General features: G+C 48.9%; 1 protein-coding gene and 2 long non-coding RNA genes across 6 annotated transcripts in view; 1 reads left to right on the top strand and 2 right to left on the bottom strand.

The window, feature by feature from the left end:
• The window catches only part of ik (IK cytokine), a 28,472-nt gene that overhangs the window by 9,107 nt on the left and 4,159 nt on the right, over window positions 1-15,206 (bottom strand). The window contains 6 exon segments of the mRNA XM_051937923.1: window positions 3,982-4,173; window positions 11,115-11,143; window positions 11,563-11,719; window positions 12,038-12,069; window positions 14,075-14,160; window positions 14,316-14,431. Coding sequence (XP_051793883.1) covers window positions 3,982-4,173; window positions 11,115-11,143; window positions 11,563-11,719; window positions 12,038-12,069; window positions 14,075-14,160; window positions 14,316-14,431 — 612 coding nt within the window.
• On the bottom strand, window positions 1,557-3,462 carry LOC127530528 (uncharacterized). The gene is made up of 3 exons (XR_007937109.1): window positions 3,396-3,462; window positions 2,468-2,579; window positions 1,557-2,234 (listed from the first exon to the last, which is right to left on the bottom strand). It is a non-coding gene; the product is annotated as an uncharacterized LOC127530528 (long non-coding RNA).
• Window positions 12,067-13,611, top strand: LOC127530527 (uncharacterized). Of its 4 annotated transcripts, XR_007937106.1 has the most exons (5): window positions 12,067-12,102; window positions 12,136-12,192; window positions 12,245-12,297; window positions 12,790-13,238; window positions 13,490-13,611. It is a non-coding gene; the product is annotated as an uncharacterized LOC127530527 (long non-coding RNA). The 4 variants fall into 4 exon arrangements; XR_007937105.1 differs by lacking the exon at window positions 12,245-12,297 and having other exon boundaries at window positions 12,084-12,226; XR_007937108.1 differs by having other exon boundaries at window positions 12,084-12,297; window positions 12,873-13,238.

The following is a 15,206-nucleotide window of genomic DNA, read 5'->3' as shown; positions in this document are numbered from 1 at the left end:
TCTGCCTGACCGGTTCCACACCTGTCTGTCTGTCCTGACCGGTTCCACACCTGTCTGTCTGTCTGACCGGTTCCACACCTGTCTGTCTGCCTGACCGCGTTCTCACACCTGTCTGTCTGTCTGACCGGTTCCACACCTGTCTGTCTGTCTGACCGGTTCCACACCTGTCTGTCTGCCTGACCGGTTCCACACCTGTCTGTCTGTCTGACCGGTTCCACAACACTGTCTGTCTGTCTGACGCGGTTCCACCACATGGTCTGTGCGTGTTCTGACCGGTTCACACCTGTCTGTCTGTCTGACCGGTTCACACCCTGTCTGTCTGTCTGGACCGGTTCCACACCTGTCTGTGCCTGTCTGTGCTGACCGTTGCCACACATGTCTGTCTGTCTGTCTGACCCGGTTCCACACATGTCTGTCTGTCTGTCTGACTGGTTTCCACACCTGTCTGTCTGTCTGGACTGGTTCCACACGTCTGTCTGTCTGACCGGTTCCACACCTTCTGTCCTGTCTGACTGGTTCCACACCTGTCTGTCCTGTCTGACTGGTTCCACACATGTCTGTCTGTCTGACTGGTTCCACACATGTCTGTCTGTCTGACCGGTTCCACACCTGTCTGTCTGTCTGACCGGTTCCACACATGTCTGTCTGTCTGACCGGTTCCACACATGTCTGTCTGTCTGACCGGTTCCACACATGTCTGTCTGTCTGACCGCGGTTCCACACATGTCTGTCTGTCTGACCGGTTCCACACATGTCTGTCTGTCTGAGCCGGTTCCACACCTGTCTGTCTGTCTGACTGGTTCCACACCTGTCTGTCTGTCTGGAATGGTTCCACACCTGTCTGTCTGTCTGACTGGTTCCACACCTGTCTGTCTGTCTGACCGGTTCCACACATGTCTGTCTGTCTGACCGGTTCCACACCTGTCTGTCTGTCTGACCGGTTCCACACCTTGTCTGTCTGTCTGACCGGTTCCAACACCTGTCTGTCTGTCTGACCGGTCACACCTGTCTGTCTGTCTGACTGGTTCCACACGTCTGTCTGTCTGACTGGTTCCACACCTGTCTGTCTGTCTGACCGGTTCCACACATGTCTGTCTGTCTGACTGGTTCCACACATGTCTGTCTGTCTGTCTGACTGGTTCCACCACATGTCTGTCTGTCTGACTGGTTCCACACCTGTCTGTCTGTCTGACTGGTTCCACACCTGTCTGTCTGTCTGACCGGTTCCACACCTGGTCTGTCCCTGCTGGACCGGTTCCACACCTGTCTGTCTGTCTGACCGGTTCCACACTGTCTGTCTGTCTGACTGGTTCCACACCTGTCTGCTGTTCCACACCTGTCTGTCTGTTACCGGTTCCACACCTGTCTGTCTGTCTGACCGGTTCCACACATATCTGTCTGTCTGGACCGGTTCCACACCTGTCTGTCTGTCTGACTGGTTCCACACATGTCTGTCTGTCTGTCTGACCGGTTCCACACCTGTCTGTCTGTCTGACCGGTTCCACACATGTCTGTCTGTCTGACCGGTTCCACACATGTCTGTCTGTCTGGACCGGTTCCACACCTGTCTGTCTGTCTGACTGGTTCCACACCTTTCTGTCTGTCTGACTGGTTCCACACATGTCTGTCTGTCTGACCGGTTCCACACCTGTCTGTCTGTCTGACCGGTTCCACACATGTCTGTCTGTCTGACTGGTTCCACACCTGTCTGTCTGTCTGACCGGTTCCACACATGTCTGTCTGTCTGACCGGTTCCACACCTGTCTGTCTGTCTGACTGGTTCCACACATGTCTGTCTGTCTGACTGGTTCCACACCTGTCTGTCTGTCTGACCGGTTCCACACGTCTGTCTGTCTGACTGGTTCCACACCTGTCTGTCTGTCTGACCGGTTCCACACATGTCTGTCTGTCTGACCGGTTCCACACATGTCTGTCTGTCTGACCGGTTCCACACCTGTCTGTCTGTCTGACCGGTTCCACACATGTCTGTCTGTCTGACCGGTTCCACACATGTCTGTCTGTCTGACCGGTTCCACACATATCTGTCTGTCTGACCGGTTCCACACCTGTCTGTCTGTCTGACCGGTTCCACACCTTTCTGTCTGTCTGACTGGTTCCACACCTGTCTGTCTGTCTGACTGGTTCCACACCTGTCTGTCTGTCTGACTGGTTCCACACCTGTCTGTCTGTCTGACCGGTTCCACACCTGTCTGTCTGTCTGACCGGTTCCACACCTGTCTGTCTGTCTGTCTGACTGGTTCCACCACCTTTCTGTCTGTCTGACTGGTTCCACACATGTCTGTCTGTCTGACCGGTTCCACACCTGTCTGTCTGTCTGGACTGGTTCCACACCTGTCTGTCTGTCTGACTGGTTCATACATGTCTGTCTGTCTGTCTGACTGGTTCCACACCTTTCTGTCTGTCTGACTGGTTCCACACATGTCTGTCTGTCTGACCGGTTCCACACATGTCTGTCTGTCTGACCGGTTCCACACCTGTCTGTCTGTCTGACTGGTTCCACACATGTCTGTCTGTCTGACCGGTTCCACACCTTTCTGTCTGTCTGACTGGTTCCACACCTGTCTGTCTGTCTGACCGGTTACCACACATGTCTGTCTGTCTGACTGGTTCCACACCTGTCTGTCTGTCTGACCGGTTCCACACATATCTGTCTGTCTGACCGGTTTCCACACCTGTCTGTCTGTCTGACTGGTTCCACACATGTCTGTCTGTCTGTCTGACCGGTTCCACACCTGTCTGTCTGTCTGACCGGTTCCACACATGTCTGTCTGTCTGACCGGTTCCACACCTGTCTGTCTGTCTGACCGGTTCCACACCTTTCTGTCTGTCTGACTGGTTTCCACACATGTCTGTCTGTCTGACCGGTTTCCACACCTGTCTGTCTGTCTGACCGGTTCACACATGTCTGTCTGTCTGACTGGTTCCACACCTGTCTGTCTGTCTGACCGGTTCCACACATGTCTGTCTGTCTGACCGGTTCACACCTGTCTGTCTGTCTGGACTGGTTCCACACATGTCTGTCTGTCTGACTGGTTCCACACCTGTCTGTCTGTCTGACCGGTTCCACACGTCTGTCTGTCTGACTGGTTCCACACCTGTCTGTCTGTCTGACCGTTCCACACATGTCTGTCTGTCTGACCGGTTCCAACCATGTCTGTCTGTCTGACCGGTTCCACACCTGTCTGTCTGTCTGACCGGTTACCACACATGTCTGTCTGTCTGACCGTTCCACACATGTCTGTCTGTCTGACCGGTTCCACACATATCTGTCTGTCTGACCGGTTCCACACCTGTCTGTCTGTCTGACCGGTTCCACACCTTTCTGTCTGTCTGACTGGTTCCACACCTGTCTGTCTGTCTGACTGGTTCCACACCTGTCTGTCTGTCTGACTGGTTCCACACCTGTCTGTCTGTCTGACCGGTTCCACACCTGTCTGTCTGTCTGACCGGTTCCCACACCTGTCTGTCTGTCTGTCTGACTGGTTCCACACCTTTCTGTCTGTCTGACTGGTTCCACACATGTCTGTCTGTCTGACCGGTTCCACACCTGTCTGTCTGTCTGACTGGTTCCACACCTGTCTGTCTGTCTGACTGGTTCCATACATGTCTGTCTGTCTGTCTGACTGGTTCCACACCTTTCTGTCTGTCTGACTGGTTCCACACATGTCTGTCTGTCTGACCGGTTCCACACATGTCTGTCTGTCTGACCGGTTCCACACCTGTCTGTCTGTCTGACTGGTTCCACACATGTCTGTCTGTCTGACCGGTTCCACACCTTTCTGTCTGTCTGACTGGTTCCACACCTGTCTGTCTGGTTTCTCCACTCATGAAGTCATTTTTCATGAGTCTAAGTTCTGATTCCAGTGTCTTCAGTAAAACACCAGACAGACTTGTGGTTCTACAGAGGACAGAACGTAACAGAACATCATGAGGTTCTCCTCCTCAAAGGTTAAAACACACCTTTGTCCTTCTTCTTGATCTTCTTGTGACGTGTCCCCTGTCTCAGGTAGGACAAAATCTGAGTCAGCTTAGAGATCACGATGTCGTTGGTGGTCAGAGTGGTCTGGGCCTGGCAGAGAGACAGACAGGTGGAGAGACAGACAGGTGGAGAGACAGACAGGTAATCCATAAGTATATCAGTCAGACATGTTTCTTTTTATCTACTGGAACCTGCCACATTAAAAGGAGCCCAGACCAGCAGCATGAGGCTGGTGTTGGTGTCCACCCTGGACAGTCTGACAGCAAACATCCACACCTGAACTGTGTCACCGTGTCTGACTGCAGGACGTCAACACCGCTGGACGTCTGGACTCAGTTTGAGAGATTCAGCTCCTCACAGATGGAGGGCCACATGTCTACAGGGTTCTAAACAGTCCAGGAGCTCAGAGAGACTGCTGGACCAGGAAGGGAGGCTAAACCAGTGTGTTATACTGGGACAGAACGGTTATACTGGGACAGAACGTCATACTGGGACAGAATGTTATACTGGGACAGAACGTCATACTGGGACAGAACGTTATACTGGGGACAGAACGTCATACTGGGACAGACGGTTATACTGGGACAGAACGTCATACTGGGACAGTGTGGTATACTGGGACAGAACGTCATACTGGGACAGAACGTCATACTGGGACAGAACGTCATACTGGGACAGAACGTCATACTGGGACAGAACGGTATACTGGGACAGTGTGGTATACTGGGACAGAACGTCATACTGGGACAGAACGTTATACTGGGAACAGAACGTTATACTGGACAGAACGGTATACTGGGACAGAACGTCATACTGGGACAGAACGTTATACTGGGACAGAACGTTATACTGGGACAGAACGGTTACTGGGACAGAACGTCATACTGGGACAGAACGGTATACTGGGACAGAACGGTATACTGGGACAGAACGTCATAACTGGGACAGTGTGGTATACTGGGACAGAACGTCATACTGGGACAGAACGTCATACTGGGACAGAACGTCATACTGGACAGAACGGTATACTGGGACAGAACGTTATACTGGGACAGAACGGTATACTGGGACAGAACGTCATACTGGGACAGAACGTCATACTGGGACAGAACGTTATACTGGGACAGACGTTATACTGGACAGTGTGGTATACTGGGACAGAACGGTATACTGGGACAGAACGTTATACTGGGACAGAACGTTATACTGGGACAGAACGTTATACTGGACAGAACGGTATACTGGGACAGAACGTTATACTGGGACAGAACGGTATACTGGGACAGAACGTCATACTGGGACAGAACGGTATACTGGGACAGAACGGTATACTGGACAGAACGTTATACTGGGACAGTGTGGTATACTGGGACAGAACGGTATACTGGGACAGAACGTTATACTGGGACAGAACGGTTTATACTGGGACAGAACGGTATACTGGAACAGAACGTTATACTGGGACAGAACGTTATACTGGGACAGAACGGTATACTGGGACAGAACGGTATACTGGGACAGAACGGTATACTGGGACAGAACGTCATACTGGGACAGAATGTTATACTGGGACAGAATGTTATACTGGGACAGAACGGTATACTGGGACAGAACGTCATACTGGGACAGAACGGTATACTGGGACAGAACGGTATACTGGGACAGAACGTTATACTGGGACAGTGTGGTATACTGGGACAGAACGGTATACTGGGACAGAACGTTATACTGGGACAGAACGTATACTGGGACAGAACGTATACTGGGACAGAACGTTATACTGGGACAGAACGTTATACTGGGACAGAACGGTATACTGGGACAGAACGGTATACTGGGACAGAACGGTATACTGGGACAGAACGTCATACTGGGACAGAACAGTATACTGGGACAGAACGTATACTGGGACAGAACGTATACTGGGACAGAACGTCATACTGGGACAGTGTGGTATACTGGGACAGAACGTTATACTGGGACAGAACGTTATACTGGGACAGAACGTCATACTGGGACAGAACGTTATACTGGACAGAATGTTATACTGGGACAGAACGGTATACTGGGACAGAACGTTATACTGGGACAGAACATCATACTGGGACAGAACGTTATACTGGGACAGAATGTTATACTGGGACAGAACGGTATACTGGGACAGAACGTTATACTGGGACAGAACGTTATACTGGGACAGAACGGTATACTGGGACAGAACGGTATACTGGGACAGAACGTTATACTAGGACAGTGTGGTATACTGGGACAGAACGGTATACTGGGACAGAACGTTATACTACAGAACGTTATACTGGACAGAATGTTATACTGGGACAGAACGGTATACTAGGACAGTGTGGTATACTGGGACAGAACGTTATACTGGGACAGAACGTTATACTGGGACAGAACGTCATACTGGGACAGAACGTCATACTGGGACAGAACGTTATACTGGACAGTGTGGTATACTGGGACAGAATGTTATACTGGGACAGAACGGTATACTGGGACAGAACGTCATACTGGGACAGAACGTTATACTGGGACAGAACGTCATACTGGGACAGAACGTTATACTGGGACAGAACGTTATACTGGACAGAATGTTATACTGGGACAGAACGGTATACTGGGACAGAACGTTATACTGGGACAGAACGTTATACTGGGACAGAACGTCATACTGGGACAGAATTATACTGGGACAGAACGTTATACTGGGACAGAACGTCATACTGGGACAGAACGTCATACTGGGACAGAACGTCATACTGGGACAGAGTTATCTGGGAACGGTATACTGGGACAGAACGGTATACTGGGACAGAACGTCATACTGGGACAGAACGGTATACTGGGACAGAACGGTATACTGGGACAGAACGTCATACTGGGACAGAACGGTATACTGGGACAGAACGTCATACTGGGACAGTGTGTATACTGGGACAGAACGTCATACTGGGACAGAACGTTATACTGGGACAGAACGTTATACTGGGACAGAACGGTATACTGGGACAGAACGTCATACTGGGACAGAACGTTATACTGGGACAGAACGTTATACTGGGACAGAACGTATACTGGGACAGAACGGTATACTGGGACAGACGTTATACTGGGACAGAACGTATACTGGGACAGAACGGTATACTGGGACAGAACGTATACTGGGACAGAACGTCATACTGGGACAGTGTGGTATACTGGGACAGAACGTCATACTGGGACAGAACGTCATACTGGGACAGAACGTCATACTGGGACAGTGTGGTATACTGGGACAGAACGTCATACTGGGACAGAACGTATACTGGGACAGAACGTCATACTGGGACAGAACGGTATACTGGGACAGAACGTTATACTGGGACAGAACGTATACTGGGACAGAACGTCATACTGGGACAGAACGTATACTGGGACAGAACGTTATACTGGGACAGAACGTTATACTGGGACAGTGTGTATACTGGGACAGAACGGTATACTGGGACAGAACGTTATACTGGGACAGAACGTTATACTGGGACAGAACGGTATACTGGGACAGAACGTTATACTGGGACAGAACGGTATACTGGGACAGAACGTCATACTGGGACAGAACGGTATACTGGGACAGAACGGTATACTGGGACAGAACGTTATACTGGGACAGTGTGGTATACTGGGACAGAACGTATACTGGGACAGAACGTTATACTGGGACAGAACGTTATACTGGGACAGAACGTATACTGGGACAGAACGTTATACTGGGACAGAACGTTATACTGGGACAGAACGTATACTGGGACAGAACGTCATACTGGGACAGAACGGTATACTGGGACAGAACGTCATACTGGGACAGAACGTCATACTGGACAGTGTGGTATACTGGACAGAACGTTATACTGGGACAGAACGGTTACTGGGACAGATATAACTGGGACAGAGACGTCATACTGGGACAGAAGGTATACTGGGACAGAACGGTATACTGGGACAGAACGGTATACTGGGACAGAACGTCATACTGGGACAGTGGGTATACTGGGACAGAACGTTATACTGGGACAGAACGTGTTACTGGGACAGAACGTCATACTGGACAGAACTTATACTGGGACAGAATGTTATACTGGGACAGAACGGTATACTGGGACAGTGTGTATACTGGGACGACGTTATACTGGGACAGAACGTCATACTGGGACAGACGTTATACTGGGACAGATGTTATACTGGGCAGAACGGTATTGGGACAGAACGTTATACTGGGACAGAACGTTATACTGGACAGAACGGTATACTGGGACAGAACGGTATACTGGGACAGAATGTTATATCTGGGACAGAACGGTATACTGGGACAGAACGTTATACTGGGACAGAACGGTATACTGGGACAGAACGTTATACTGGGACAGAACGGTATACTGGGACAGAACGTTATACTATTAACAGAACGTTATACTAGGACAGAATGTTATACTGGGACAGAACGGTATACTGGGACAGAACGTCATACTGGGACAGAACGTCATACTGGGACAGAAGTCATACAGAACGTTATACTGGACAGAACGTATACTAGGAGTGTGGTATACTGGGACAGAATGTTATACTGGGACAGAACGGTATACTGGGACAGAACGTTATACTATTACAGAACGTTATACTAGGACAGAATGTATACTGGGACAGAACGGTATACTAGGACAGTGTGGTATACTGGGACAGAACGTTATACTGGGACAGAACGTTATACTGGGACAGAACGTCATACTGGGACAGAACGTCATACTGGGACAGAACGTTATACTAGGACAGTGTGGTATACTGGACAGAATGTTATACTGGGACAGAATGTTATACTGGACAGAACGGTATACTGGGACAGAACGTCATACTGGGACAGAACGTTATACTGGGACAGAACGTTATACTGGACAGAAGTCATACTGGGACAGAACGTTATACTGGGACAGAACGTTATATAGGACAGAATGTTATGGGACAGAACGGTATACTGGGACAGAACGGTATACTGGGACAGAACGTTATACTGGGACAGAAAGTTATACTGGGACAGAACGTCATACTGGGACAGAATGTTATACTGGGACAGAACGTTATACTGGGACAGAACGTTATACTGGGACAGAACGTCATACTGGGACAGAACGTCATACTGGACAGAACGGTATACTGGGACAGAACGGTATACTGGGACAGAACGTCATACTGGGACAGAACGGTATACTGGGACAGAACGGTACTGGGACAGAACGTCATACTGGGACAGAACGGTATACTGGGACAGAACGTCATACTGGGACAGTGTGGTATACTGGGACAGAACGTCATACTGGGACAGAACGTTATACTGGACAGAATATACTGGGACAGAACGTCATACTGGGACAGAACGGTATACTGGGACAGAACGTTATACTGGGACAGAACGTTATACTGGTACAGAACGTCATACTGGGACAGAACGTCATACTGGGACAGAACGTTATACTGGGACAGAACGTTATACTGGGACAGAACGTCATACTGGGACAGAATGTTATACTGGGACAGAACGTCATACTGGGACAGAACGTCATACTGGGACAGAACGTCATACTGGACAGAATGTTATACTGGGACAGAACGTTATACTGGGACAGAACGTTATACTGGGACAGAATGTTATACTGGGACAGAACGTTATACTGGGACAGAACGTTATACTGGGACAGAACGTCATACTGGGACAGAACGGTATACTGGGACAGAACGGTATACTGGGACAGAACGGTTACTGGGACAGAACGGTATACTGGGACAGAATGTTATACTGGGACAGAACGTCATACTGGGACAGAATGTTATACTGGGACAGAACGTTATACTGGGACAGAACGTTATACTGGGACAGAATGTTATACTGGGACAGAACGTTATACTGGGACAGAACGTCATACTGGGACAGAACGGTATAGTGGGACAGAACGTCATACTGGGACAGAACGTTATACTGGGACAGAACGGTATACTGGGACAGAACGTCATACTGGGACAGAACGGTATACTGGGACAGAACGTCATACTGGGACAGAACGTCATACTGGGACAGAACGGTATACTGGGAGAGAACGTTATACTGGGACAGTACGTCATACTGGGACAGAACGTCATACTGGGACAGAACGTCATACTGGGACAGAACGGTATACTGGGACAGAATGTTATACTGGGACAGAACGGTATACTGGGACAGAACGGTATACTGGGACAGAACGTCATACTGGACAGAACGTCATACTGGGACAGAACGTCATACTGGGACAGTGTGGTATACTGGGACAGAACGTTATACTGGGACAGAACGGTATACTGGGACAGAACGTCATACTGGGACAGAACGTTATACTGGGACAGAATGTTATACTGGGACAGAACGTCATACTGGGACAGAACGGTATACTGGGACAGAACGTCATACTGGACAGAATGTTATACTGGACAGAATGTTATACTGGGACAGAACGTTATACTGGGACAGAACGTTATACTGGGACAGTGTGGTATACTGGGACAGAACGGTATACTGGGACAGAACGTCATACTGGGACAGAACGTCATACTGGGACAGAATGTTATACTGGGACAGTGTGGTATACTGGGACAGAACGGTATACTGAGACAGAACGTCATACTGGGACAGAACGGTATACTGGGACAGAACGTCATACTGGGACAGAACGTTATACTGGGACAGAATGTTATACTGGACAGAACGTCATACTGGGACAGAACGGTATACTGGGACAGAACGTCATACTGGGACAGAACGTTATACTGGGACAGAATGTATACTGGGACAGAACGTTATACTGGGACAGAACGTTATACTGGGACAGTGTGGTATACTGGGACAGAACGGTATACTGGGACAGAACGGTATACTGGGACAGAACGGTATACTGGGACAGAACGTATACTGGGACAGAATGTTATACTGGGACAGAACATACTGGGACAGAACGTTATACTGGGACAGAACGTTATTATGGGACAGAACGCGTATACTGAGACAGAACGTATACTGGGACAGAGCGGTTACTGAACGTCATACTGGGACAGAACGTCATACTGGGACAGAACGTATACTGGGACAGAATGTTATACTGGGACAGAATGTTATACTGGGACAGAACGTTATACTGGGACAGAATGTTATACTGGGACAGAATGTTATACTGGGACAGAACGTTATACTGGGACAGAACGTTATACTGGGACAGAATGTTATACTGGACAGAACGTTACTGGGACAGAATGTTATACTGGGACAGAACGTTATACTGGGACAGAAGGGACAGAACGTATACTGGACAGAAAGGTATACTGGGACAGAACGTTATACTGGGACAGAATGTTATACTGGGACAGAATGTTATACTGGGACAGAATGTTACTGGGACAGAACGTTATACTGGGACAGAATGTTATACTGGGACAGAACGGGAACGGTATACTGGGACAGAACGTCATACTGGTAGACAGCTCACCTCCATACACAGTCTGCGCTGCGGATCAGGGTCGTGGGGATGTCGGTGTCGGTGAACTCGTCGTCCAGGTCGACCACGTAGGCCATCCTACCGGGCAGGAACAGTTCGTTCCTCTCTGACAGCCCAGACCTGAACACTGTTCTGTAGATGTTCCGACCTGACAGGAGAACAGAGCTGGGTTCTAAAGCACAGATTTCATTCCTACGTGTTTTCCTCTAATTATGACCTTTAGTCTGTAGTTATTCCACTTCTCTCTGAAAGCCTTCCAACTTTTAGCTGAAATATTCCATTTTTTCCTCAACCCACAAGGTATTGTAGAACAATGTGTGACGGGACATATAGAACTATGTGGAGAGGACTAATAGGCAATAATATAATGAACAACAGTAACAACACAGCAACAATAAACATATTCTATTAACAAGACAACAACAGAACTTTCCAGGTGTAATTCAGCGACCTGATCTGGACTCACCAAGACGAGTTTTAAACTCAATTTCTCCTCGGCTCCACGTTCCTTCCTGACAGACAGTCAGACAGGTTACGTCAGACAGACAGGTTACAGTCAGACAGGTTACAGTCAGACAGACAGGTTACAGTCAGACAGACAGGTTACAGACAGACAGACAGGTTACAGTCAGACAGGTTACAGTCAGACAGACAGGTACAGTCAGACAGACAGGTTACAGTCAGGCAGACAGGTTACAGTCAGACAGGTTACAGTCAGACAGACAGGTTACAGGTCAGACAGGTTACAGTCAGACAGACAGGTTCAGGTCAACATGTTACAGACAGAACAGACAGGTTACAGTCAGACAGGTACAGTTAAGTCAGACAGGTTTACAGTCAGACAGCAGTTTACAGTCAACAGACCCCAGTTTAGAGTCAGACATGTGTGGTTACTGTCAGAACTGACAGGTCAGACAGTTCAGTATTGCAGTCAGACAGTGCTACAGTCGAGGACAGACCAGTTGTCAGTCAGACAGGTTGCAGTCAGACAGGTTTGCAGTCAGACAGGTATTGCAGTCGGACAGGATGCAGTCGGACAGACAGTTACAGTTCAGAGCAGGTTACAGTCAGACAGCGGTTACAGACAGGTTGTGGCAGTACAGAGAGGTACAGTCAGACAGGTTGCCAGTCAGATCAGGACACGTGTGCAGTCAGACAGACAGGTTGGCAGTCATGACAGGTTACATGTCAGTACAGTGTACAGAGTCAGACAGACAGGTTGCAGTCAGACAGACAGGTTGCAGTCAGACAGGTTGCAGTCGGACAGACAGGTTACAGTCAGACAGGTTGTAGTCAGACAGGTTGCAGTCAGACAGGTTGCAGTCAGACAGGTTGCAGTCGGACAGACAGGTTACAGTCAGACAGGTTACAGTCAGACAGGTTGCAGTCGGACAGACAGGTTACAGTCAGACAGGTTACAGTCAGACAGGTTGCAGTCAGTCAGACAGGTTGCAGTCAGACAGGTTACAGTCAGACAGACAGGTTACAGTCAGACAGACAGGTTACAGTCAGACAGGCAGGTTACAGACAGGTTACAGACAGACAGGTTACAGTCAGACAGGTTACAGATGGACTGGTTACAGTCAGACAGGCAGGCAGGTTACAGTCAGACAGGTTACAGACAGGCAGGTTACAGTCAGACAAACAGGTTACAGTCAGACAGACAGGTTACAGTCAGACGGACAGATTACAGCCAGACGGGACAGATTACAGTCGGGCAGGCATCAGACAGACAGATGGACAGGTTACAGACAGACAAACATGTTACAGTCAGACAGGTTACAGTCAGACGGACAGGTTACAGTCAGACGGACAGGTTACAGTCAGACAGCAGGCAGTTACAGTCAGACGGGACAGTTATAGTTCAGACGGACAGGTTACAGTCAGACGGACAGGTTACAGTCAGACAGGCAGGCAGGTTACAGTCAGACGGACAGGTTACAGCCAGACGGACAGATTACAGTCGGCAGGCATCAGACAGACAGATGGACAGGTTACAGACAGACAAACATGTTACAGTCAGACAGGTTACAGTCAGACGGACAGGTTACAGTCAGACGCGACAGGTTACAGTCAGACAGGCAGGCAGGTTACAGTCAGACGGACAGGTTATAGTAGACGGACAGGTTACAGTCAGACGGACAGGTTACAGTCAGACAGGCAGGCAGGTTACAGTCAGACGGACAGGTTACAGTCAGACGGACAGTTACAGCCGGACAGGATACAGTCGACAGACGGACAGACAGATTACAGTCAGGTTACAGACAGACAGACAGGTTACAGTTGGACAGACAGGTTACAGTCAGACAGATTACAGTCAGGTTACAGTCAAACAGGTTACAGTCAGACAGATGGACAGACAGGTTAAAGACAGACAGGTTACAGTCAGACAGATGGACAGACAGGTTAAAGACAGACAGGTTACAGTCAGACAGACAGGTTATAGACAGACAGGTTACAGTCAGACAGGTAACTGACTTCACATCACAACCAGCTGATTAACAGAAGCTGCTCATACTTGGCCTCCTTCTGGACTTTCTCCATCATGTCTTCTTCTTCTTTCTCCTTACTGGTGATTTCAGCTCTCACCTGTCAGACGGGTATGAGAGCAGGAGAACAGGTAAACATGAGAACAGGAGAACAGGTAAACATGAGCACAGGTAAACAGGTGAACATGAGAACAGGAGAACAGGTGAGTCTATAGAAAGCAGCAGTAGATCTCCAACATGTTCTCAGCCGCTGACCTTCTGCAGCAGAGCGAAGTCCAGACCTTTCACCAAGTGAGTGTGCTCCATGTCACCTCCAAGAACTTGGACTCCTTGGATGAGCTGCCGACCTTCTCTTGCTGCAGACTTATTCCCTGAAGAAACAGGAGCACAGGAGAACCTTAGAAGAGGTTCACAACATCTGGAGAACCTCAGAAACAGGTTCTCAATATCTTGGAGAACCTCAGAACAGCTGCAGAACGTCTGGGAGAGCCTCAGAACATCTGGAGAACCTCAGAACAGGTTCAGAACATCTGGAGAACCTCAGAACAGGTTCCAGAACAGCTGGGAGAGCCTCAGAACAGCTTCAGAACATCTTGGTGAAGTTCCACCCGATACAGAATAACAAAATAATATACATCTACACTGCCACTGTACTGTTAGCATTAGCAGTGTTGGCACTGGGTAGCAGTATTAGCATCAAAAGTGTTAACACTGTTAGAAGTATTAGCGTTAGTAGTGTTATCACTGTTGGCAGCATTAGCATTAGCAGTGTTAGCAGCAGCAGTACTAGCACTGCAATATTAGTGATAGCAATGTTACCACATTTAGCATTTAGTGTTGGCACGTTAGCAGTGTCTGTTATCCGAGTTAGCAAGCTAGTGTTAGTCAGCACTGTAGGCAGTGTCTGTGTTTTCAGAGTCATCAGGCTAGCTTTATCAGCTAGCACTAGCAGCACCAGCATTATCAGGCAGCGTTAGCAGACTCACTCAAAGCGGTGGGGCTGCTGCCCCAGTATTAGCAGCTACTTAGTAGCGAGTATAGCATTTAGCAGACTCACGCCTCAGCGGTGGGTTCTACTGCCAGTATTAGCAGCTAGTTAGCATAGCAGACTCACGCCTTGGCAATGGGGCCTACTGCCCAGTATTA

Source organism: Acanthochromis polyacanthus, chromosome 17 (genome assembly GCF_021347895.1).
Source record: "Acanthochromis polyacanthus isolate Apoly-LR-REF ecotype Palm Island chromosome 17, KAUST_Apoly_ChrSc, whole genome shotgun sequence".
Taxonomy (NCBI): domain Eukaryota; kingdom Metazoa; phylum Chordata; class Actinopteri; family Pomacentridae; genus Acanthochromis; species Acanthochromis polyacanthus.
The sequence above is the reverse complement of the archived record's forward strand: the minus strand, read 5'-3'. Positions and strand labels throughout refer to the sequence as shown.